The sequence below is a fragment of the Berghia stephanieae genome, chromosome 13, assembly GCF_034508935.2.
Source record: "Berghia stephanieae isolate SIO BIC M18660-M18661 chromosome 13, UCSD_Bste_1.3, whole genome shotgun sequence".
In the NCBI taxonomy this organism is placed as follows: domain Eukaryota; kingdom Metazoa; phylum Mollusca; class Gastropoda; order Nudibranchia; family Aeolidiidae; genus Berghia; species Berghia stephanieae.
The window spans coordinates 4,758,158-4,768,157 of record NC_088372.1 but is presented as its reverse complement, the minus strand read 5'-3'; the positions used below and the strand labels follow the sequence as shown (position 1 = coordinate 4,768,157).

At 37.9% G+C, this 10,000-nt stretch overlaps 1 protein-coding gene across 1 annotated transcript in view; it reads left to right on the top strand.

Moving 5' to 3' along the window:
- LOC144958964 (uncharacterized) overlaps nt 1-10,000 on the top strand; it is a 97,441-nt gene that overhangs the window by 67,780 nt on the left and 19,661 nt on the right. Inside the window, exon 3 of the mRNA XM_078891264.1 lies at nt 9,280-9,412. Within this exon, the coding sequence (XP_078747390.1) occupies nt 9,280-9,412 (133 nt within the window). The remainder of the gene's footprint in view (nt 1-9,279; nt 9,413-10,000) is intronic.

The window sequence follows — 10,000 nt, the reverse complement described above, 5'->3', positions numbered from 1 at the left end:
GTTCCGATAGTTTAGAGCCAGTTACTAAGTTACCATGCGTCATTACGAGGGAAGTGACGTTACGACTGTTGAAGCGTATTCCTTATGGCCTGGCCTCATTCATTGTTGTAATGGAAATCTCAACAACAAAAAAAGACGCAAATTTATATTGTCCATCTATCATTACATCAAAGTTAAACTAGGCCCATAAGTGGGTTCGGATGTCAGACCTGCATAATATATTATGTTGTACACGTCAGCAAGAAATTATAATTGACTAATTTGTGGGGGGGGGGAGTTCTGATATCTCGCTGATACCGAGAACAATGGGGGACGACCTTATGAAATACTTCTCCGACGAGCATAAAAGTGTATCCAGAAAAGATAAAAACATTATAAATCTGATCATGTTTTGACATTTATATTTTCTGATCACGTGACATATGAAAAAGTTCTAGCCAGTATGAAGAATAAAAGGTACTGATTTTCTTTGTTTAGAACCACGCTGCTGGTTGCTGCTGGGCAGATATGACATCAGATTAGTGAATCCTAGTCGTCTTCTCTCTCCGCGAGTGTTCTGTGATGAGAGGATAATAATGGTTCGTGCTGGGTGGGGTTCCTGACCTCCCATAGTGGGCAGGGAGGTACTTTCTGTGTCTTCTATCCCCCTGTACCTGGGTGGGGATCCTGACCTCCCATAGTGGGCAGGGAGGTCCATACTCTGTCTTCTATCCCCATATATCTGTTTTCCAACATACTTTCTGTCTTTGTCTTGGAATGAGATTATTTGGTTTTGTCCTGGCCCTGGCCAGAGTCCAAGCTGGGAGGGAAACAGTGAAATGCATAGTTATTGTTTTGGGAGATGATATTTTTTCCTTGTAAATCATATCTCTGTTATGTATTATTATATTTGCTATTTTGAATGTATAATGTAAGCATTTGAGTGTATTCCTCTTTGTTGGATTTTGTGCTTGTGTCCAGATGAGACTTCTAGGTGATCTCAAACTAAGTACTTTGGTGGTATCCTTTTGGAATCTACAATCCCAGTTCCCCTTTGTCTTACTTTCTCTTGGGTGCTTTAATTGTAATTCTAGAACTTTTTACTATCCCATTTTCTTCCTTTTTACTGGCGCTGATATAACCTTAATGTGTTGCAAGCGCCGTAAAACCCTTAAAGACAACAAAACAATTAAACTAAGTACATTGGTGGTATTTTCTTGGAATCTACATCTGATCCCTTTTGTTCCCAGTTCCCCTTTGTCTTACTTATTCTATTTCTAGAACTTTTTACTATCCCATTTTCTTCCTTTTTATTGGCGCTGATATAACCTAAATGTGTTGCAAGCGCCGTAAAACCTTTTTAAAAAAAAACAAACCAAAAAAAAAAAGATTCCTCTTTTCTCTCCGCGAGTGTTCTGTGATGAGAGGGGAATAATGGTTCGTGCTTTATAATATCTATATTTAATTTCTATGTCTAGATCCAGCATCACAGACAAGGAGGAGAGAAGATAAGAAAATCCAAACCGTTGATTATACAAAACAACAAATTACAAATATTTTGTGAGATATAATATCATCTTAATTATACGGAAGATACAAAATGATATCATTACCCTTTATTTCATATTTGCTGCTGGCTTCTAGAATTTTCTTCTCCGGAAATTAGATCTGAGAAAGTGTATGTGTGTGTGTGTGTTTGTGTGTATGTATGTGTGTGTTTGTGTATGTGTATGTATGTGTGTGTTTGTGTATGTGTGTGTTTGTGTATGTGTGTGTATGTGAGCGTATTTGTGTGTATGTATGTGTGTATTTGTGTATGTATGTGTGTATGTGTGTGTGTGTATGTGTGTGTGTTAGACAAAGAAAGAGAGAAAAATACAATATATAAATAGCATCCCAAAAATCTAGCATCTCGCGACTGGGTCATTTGTGGTGAAATAAGAGAGAATAGGATTCAATAGTCTGATGTCACGTCCGCCCAGCAACCGGCTGCTTGGTTCTAAACAAAGAAAATCGGTACATTTTATTCTTCATGCTGGCTAGAACTTTCCTTATGTCTTGTGATCAGAATGTGTAAAAGTCAAAACATGATCAGATTTATCATGTTTTTTTCCTCTGGATACGCTTTTATGCTCGTCGGAGAAATATTTCATACGGCGTCCGCCATTGTTCCGATAGTTTAGAGCTACTTACTAAGTTACCATGCGTCATTACGGAGGAAGTGACGTCACGAGTATTGAAGCCTATTATGATCCTATTGAATGAAATATGGCTGCACTGTCTCTATGGACAATTGTCGTGAATATGTGCGACTATGTGATCAAGTGGTATGACACTCGCTTTAGGATCGGAAGGTCCTGGGTTAGAGCCTCGTTCGGTGCATATTTGAGTACTTGGAAAATACTCTTTACTCACATTCTCCCACCGTACTCAGGTGTAAAATGAGCGCCTGGCCGTTTACAGCGTTGTCTCTCTCCGAAAAAAATTGTAATATCGCCTAACAGGCGTCATGTCACGTTCTACATATTGAGTGTTGCTGTTGGCCAGGGAACCGTTTAGTGGATATTGCGGTATTCAATATCAAATCTCATTCAATAAAAAAGTTCAATACTTCAAGTGTGTCACTCTGTTTTAAGTATCCAATTAGTAATAGGATTCAATAGTCTGACGTCACGTCCGCCCAGCAACCAGCAGCTTGGTTCTAAACAAAGAAAATCGGTAATTTTTATTCGTCATGCTGGCTAGAACCAGTTCACATATCATGTGATCAGAATGTATAAAAGTCAAAACATGATCAGATTTATCATGGTTTTCTCCTCTGGATTCACTTTTATGCTCGTCGGAGAAGTATTTCATAAAGGCGATGATGGAGATCTTTTAAATTTTTGCTAGAAAATTCAACTTTCAAATACCGACTTACTTACTTACTTACTTACTTACTTACTTACTTACTTACTTACTTACTTACTTACTTACTTACTTACTTACTTACTTACTTACTTACTTACTTACTTACTTACTTACTTACTTACTATACTTACTATTACTTACTTACTTACTTACTTACTTACTTATTACTTATACTTACTTACTTACTTACTTACTTAACTTACTACTTACTTACTTACTTACTTACTTACTTATACTATATACTTACTTACTTACTTACTTACTTACTTACTTACTTACTTACTTACTTACTTACCTTACTTACTTACTTACTTACTTACTTACTTACTTACTTACTTACTTACTTACTTACTTACTTACTTACTTACTTACTTACTTACTTACTTACTTACTTACTTACTTACTTACTTACTTACTTACTTACTTACTTACTTACTTACTTACTTACTTACTTACTTACTTACTTACTTACTTACTTACCTTACTTACTTCTATACTTACTACTTACTTACTTACTTACTACTTACTTACTTACTTACTTACTTACTTACTACTTACTTACTTACTTACTTACTTACTTACTTACTTACTTACTATACTTACTTACTTACTTACTTACTTACTTACTTACTTACTTACTTACTTACTTACTTACTTACTTACTTACTTACTTACTTACTTACTTACTTACTTACTTACTTACTTACTTACTTACTTACTTACTTACTTACTTACTTACTTACTTACTTACTTACTTACTTACTTACTTACTTACTTACTTACTTACACTTACTTACTTACTTACTTACTTACTACTACTTACTTACTTACTCTTATCTGTACTTACTTACTTACTTTATTATTATTTCTACTATACTTTTACTTTACTTACTTATTACTGTACTCATCTTCAGAGGTTACTTAACATAGAACCAGCGACCACCTGAGCTCTAGCCCTTCGGTCTTGTGCCATGACGTAGAAGTTAGACGTCTTTTGTATAAGTTGTTCCAGGTGACTAAAGTGTGTTACTGATGCTTGGATTTGGTGGGAGGAATGTGCATCTCAGGTCTTCAAGAGGTTGACATTCAAGCAAGTGGTGTGTTACTGTTTCATTGGGGTGTTGACATAGGGGGCAGGAAGGGGATGTGTATTTTGTAATTTTCAAATACCGACCGATTAACATGAGCCTCTAGGTGGGGATCCTGACCTCCCGTGGTGGTCAGGGAGGTACTTACTGTGTCTTCTATCCCCTTATGTCTGTTTTCCAACATGCTTTCTGTCTTTGTCTTGGCATGAGATTACTTGGTTTTGTCCTGGCCCTGGCCGGAGTCCTAGCTGGGAGGGAAACAGTCAAATGCATAGTTATTGTTTTGGTAGATGGTATTTTTTTCCTTGTAAATCATCTCTCTGTTATGTGTTATTACATTTGTTATTTTTAATGTATAATGTAAGCATTTGAGTGTGTTCCTCTTTGTTGGATTTTGTGCTTGTGTCTGGATGAGACTTATAGGTGATCTCAAACTAAGTACATTGATGGTATGCTCTTGGAATCTACATCTGATCCCTATTTGTTCCCAGTTCCCCTATGTCTTACTTTCTCTTGGATGCTTCAATTGTAATTCTAGAACTTTTTACTATACCATTTTCTTCCTTTTTACTGGCGCTGATATAACCTTAATGTGTTGCAAGCGCCGTAAAAACCTTAAAAACAAAAAACAAAAAAAAAACGAATAACATGAGCCTCCATCTTGTCCAAAACTTTCAAACTCTGGAAATCAAATGACGTCATCAAGGTACTCCCAGGTTTGAATACAATAATAAATAAATTCCCTTCATTCATCCCCAAGAGGGAAATTTGTCTTTAGAGTCTATTCCAAGGGAAGACTGTGCGGCGATGTGGTCTAGTGGTATGACACTCGCTTTCGGATCGGAAGGTCCTAGGTTCGAGCCTCGCGCTTGGCGCATAGTTGAGTCCTTGGAAAAGGCTCTTTACTCACTTTCTCTCACCGTATTCAGGTGTAAAATGAGTACCTGGACGTTAACAGCGTTGTCTTTGTCCGAAAAATTGTATTATCGCCTAACAGGCGACATGTCCCGTCCTACATGTTAAATGTTGCTGTTGACCAGGGACCCCTTGTAAAGCGCTTTGAGCACATTTAGTGGATATTGCGCTATAGAAAGTTTAATTAAGACTGGAATAACCCATGCGTCAGCCGCAGTACAGCGCGGTGAAGTGAGCTAGGGTGAGGTGACTTGCTCGATCAAGGCCACACACAACGAGGGCAGGTAGTCGAACTGGGTACGTTTTGGGTACGAAGCAAAGCCCGTACCGCTGAGCCACGTTGCCTCAATAGCAATTTCTTGCTACTCTTTGGATCGCGGATGCTAGTCTTCCGAAAAGTACTTTCTGCCTGATCTAACAGTCCCAGCTATCCTATCACTCCTGGATGGACAGGGGGGGTCAGAAAAAGGTAGTAGAACTCGGTACCTTCTGGGTACGAAGCAAAGACCGTACCGCTGAGCCACGCTGCTCCATGTGTTTAGAGGTTTTGACAACATATGTGACCCATTGTCTCAAAACGGTATTATGTCGGAATGAACCAGATGCTTAAAAGCCGAATAATGTTAAACTGGTCAAAAATATAAATTGTTGGCATTTAGCACCCTAAAATATCCATTCTCCTCAATAAAACATACAAACTCAACACAAGTCTGATATTTCTGGCTATAAATTACATTTTCAACATCTTAACTATCCCGACTTAATACAGTTGTGAGGCGAAGGGTCACATAATAATAATATGGTCTTTTTAATCGATCACAATTTTTTTCTGGAAGGGCAAGTTTCCTGGCCAAAATTTTGTTTGTTTTTTTTTTCTCGATGTGCTTTGCCCATGCGCGGCAGTCAAGCAGTGCACTGGGTATAAAAGGCACTAAACAAATATATGCATAATTTTGTCCCTACTTTCGATTTGTAATAACATCCCTGAAGCAACAGCATTAATATTCATAGGGGAACCGCGTAACAAATATTAATGTAAACATAATCTTAGCTGAGCCCTCAACTTAATGGAAAGCTGTAAAAATCCAACGTCCACATTTCTGGCGTACTCGGTGGAAAAAAACAAAACAAACCAATATTTAAAAATTTGGCCAGAAAACTCGTGCTTCAAATATCGATCGATTTAGAAACAAAAAAAAAAAAAAGAAAAAACAACAAAAACTTTCAAACTTGAGACTTTCGAAGTCTCGGGTTTGGTTTGACAGCTATTGGCAAGACTGAGTAGGGTCACTTTAATCGATCGGTATTGATTAATATTGGAGGACGAGTTTTCTGGTCAAATTTTTAAACATGGGTTTTTCCAGATGACGTCCTCCCCATTTATAGTTTTCACTTCGCCACAGATTCCCCAACAAGACCTGCTGTACTCTGAAAAAATAAAAACCAAAAATAAATTTTAAAAAACATATATTTAAAACTTTGGCCAGAAAAGTCGTCCTCCGATATTAATCAATACCGATCGATTAAAGTGACCCTACTCAGTCTTGCCAAAAAAAAAACTGTCAAACCAAACCCGTAACTTCGAAAGTCTCAAGTTTGAGAGTTGATTTTTATTTATTTATTTATTTATTTATTTATTTATTTATTTATTTATTTTTTAATAACATGAGAGTGATTTCAGTCGATCGGTATTTGAATGACGATTTTTCTGGCCAAATTTTGACATAAGTGTTTGTTTGTTTGTTTGTCTGTTTGTTTGTTTGTCTGTTTGTTAGTTTTGTATTTCAAAAGACGCCATAACATAGCAATGACTATGAAAAATGTTTTTTTCTCTTTTTGAGAAAATTTTTTGTCTGAAATCAAAGCCCTATCTCCACTGAGTAAAAATGTTTTTGAATTTTGAAAATCCATTCATAAATAAGTAAGTTGTGCAGTTTCAAAGGTGCCATTTATTTGGATGACCCGCAAAGAGGAAAAAAACGCGAAAATATGGGACGCTTTTTCGGCATTTTTTTTCGACCTTTGGTTGTGTCTTGCGTAATAAGTGGATTAAAAGATTGAAATTTGGCAATTTTATGGCAAATTTGATAGAGAATATGATGAAAACATTAGAAGAGTTCTAACTTATATATTAACACACACAGAGAGAGAGACAGAGAGAGAGAGAGAGAGAGAGAGAGAGAGAGAGAGAGAGAGAGAGAGAGAGAGAGAGAGAGAGATTGAGTACGTAAACAAAAGAAATATAGAAGGAAAAGAGAAATTGGACAAGGGGACAAAGGTTACTGATAGAACGTGACTTGGAACACATGCTGAGATGGTAGATTATAATGCAATCGAAAACTTTTAACATTATAATTTCTTAAATTCTTGTAAATTAAACAGTCAAATTATCAGCTGTTTATTGAACCCAAACGCAATGGCAGACGATAAACACCCCTCTGCCAGTGAGACCGCGCAGATATTTTGACTCGTCGTGAACTTTAAAACGAGGTCAACCAATCAGAAAGCGCTTTGCCACGACTCGCTCAGCCGCTGTTTGGTGCCAAATCGTTTTGAACTTGTGATTCGGGCTGTAGGGGGGCAAAATGGCTTTGTCTTTTACAAATGAAGAGCAAATTAGGATGGTGTTTTGAAAAATACGAGAAAAGTACTCGTCATATTCATATGAAATTTTACAACCTAAAAGAAGAAATGTTCATGTATTACCGTGTCAGCGACAAAACCTCCACGCCCGGTAGTTTTAGAAATATTTTACTCCAAAGAGTAAAAATCTATTTTTAACGGTCTTCTGGTAATTGTACGAGTTTTGTCGCTTGACATAATCTAAAATTACCTTTTTTCTAACTATGTGCCAACTTTCAGTCATATTCATCAATAAACAGCGTCGTAATTAATTTTTTAAAATAGCATATTATACCAAACGGCTTCGTCCCATATTTTGTCGCGAATTTGGGCACTTCGTGAGCGAAAAAGAGGCCCAAAGATTTGTGCGGGATAGTCATTGCTACATAACTTTGTGGACTCGTTCCATAAGAGACTGTAAAAGACTGAATACGTGGCTAATCTTATACAACAGATTATTGCTATACAAGACATTTTCACACGGACAGACAGATTATATAGGTTTACATACAGATTCCATATTATAGTTAGATTTATACTGTCGTACTCTGGGAAAAAAACCATATTTAAAAATTTGTTCCGAAAACTCGTCCTTCAATATTAATAATTAATATCGATCGATTAAATTGACCTTCAGTCTTGCCAATAGCTGTTAAACCCGAGACTTCGCAAGTCTCAAGTTTGAGAGTTTTGTGTTGTTTTTTTGTTTTGTTTTTTTTGGATAACATGAGAGTAATTTCTATCGATCGATATTTTTGAAGGACGATTTTTCTGGCCAAATTCTATAATAAGTGTTGGTTGGTTGGTTTGTTTGTTTGTTTGTAAATTTGTTTGTTTGTTTGTTTGTTTGTTTGTTTGTTTTGTATTTCATAAGACGCCATAACTTTGGACTCTTTCCATAAGAGACTGTATGTAATAGACTGAATTCGTGGCTAAACTCATACAACAGATTATTGCTATATAAGACGTTTTCACACAGACAGACAGATATACGTCTACTACATACAGATTCCATATTAAACTTCGATTTATACTGCCGAAAACCGTCGGGGCTGCCTGAAACCTGTGATCGTGAAAATACTAACGAAAGAGTGAAATAAATGGAGAGGCTTCCCATTTTCACTCTTCCTTAGTATTAATTTATTCCGCCGTATTCTGGGGAAAAAAACATATTTAAAAATTTGGTCAGAAAAATTGTCCTTCAAATATCGATCGATTTAAATGACCCTCAACTTGGCAAAAACTCTCAAACCTGGGACTTCGTTGAAGTTTATTTTGTTTTGGGAGATGATATATTTTTTTCCTTGTAAATCATATCTCTGTTATGTATTATTATATTTTTTATTTTGAATGTATAATGTAAGCATTTGAGTGTATTCCTCTTTGTTGGATTTTGTGCTTGTGTCCGGATGAGACTTTTAGGTGATCTCAAACTAAGTACTTTGATAGTGTGCTCTTGGAATCTACATCTGTTCCCTATTTGACCCAAATCCCCGCTGTCTTACCTTTTCTTGGGTGCTTTGATTGTAACTCTATAACTTTTTACTATCCCATTTTCTTCCTTTTTACTGGCGCTGATTTGACCTTAATGTGTTGCAAGCGCGGTAAAACCCTTAAAAAAACAAACAAAAACAAACATTTTAAATTGCAAGCGCCGTAAAACCCTTAAAAACAAACAAAAACAAACATTTCAAAGTGCAAGCGCCGTAAAACCCTTAAAAAAAAAAAAAAAAAAAAAACATTAAAAATTTTTCTCTCGTTCCAGGTACCTGGCGATTTGTCATCCTTTTTTCAGTCAGAAATGGACCCCTCGGCACGCTCACCTCATGGTCTCTTTGGCATGGGTCGCCTCCCTTGTCCTCTCTCTGCCCCAGCTCTTCATCTTCTCTATCACGGAGGTGAGTGGGTTGGTGGTGGTGGTGGTGGTGATGGTGGTGGTGGTGGTGTTGGTGGTGGTGATGATGGTGTTGTTGATGGTGGTGATGGTGGTGGTGGTCGTGATGGTGGTGATGAGTGAGTTGGTGGTGGTGGTGATGGTGATGGTGATGATGGTGATGGTGGTCGTGATGGTGGTGATGGTGATGGTGGTGGTGGTGGTGGTGGTGATGGTGGTGGTGGTGGTAGTTATGGTGATGATGATGGTGATGGTAGACGTGATGGTCGTGATGGTGGTGGTGGTGGTGGTGGTGGTGGTGATGGTGGTGGTGGTGGTGGTGGTGGTGGTGGTGATGGTGGTGGTGGTGGTGGTGGTGGTGGTGGTGGTGGTGGTGGTGGTGGTGTGGTGGTGGTGGTGGTGGTGGTGGTGGTGGTGGTGGTGGTGGTGGTGATGGTGGTGGTGGTGGTGGTGGTGGTGGTGGTGATGGTGGTGGTGGTGGTGGTGATGGTGGTGGTAGTGGTGGTGGTGGTGGTGGTGGTGGTGGTGGTGGTGGTGATGGTGGTGGTGGTGGTGGTGGTGGTGGTGATGGTTGTGGTGGTGATGGTGGTGG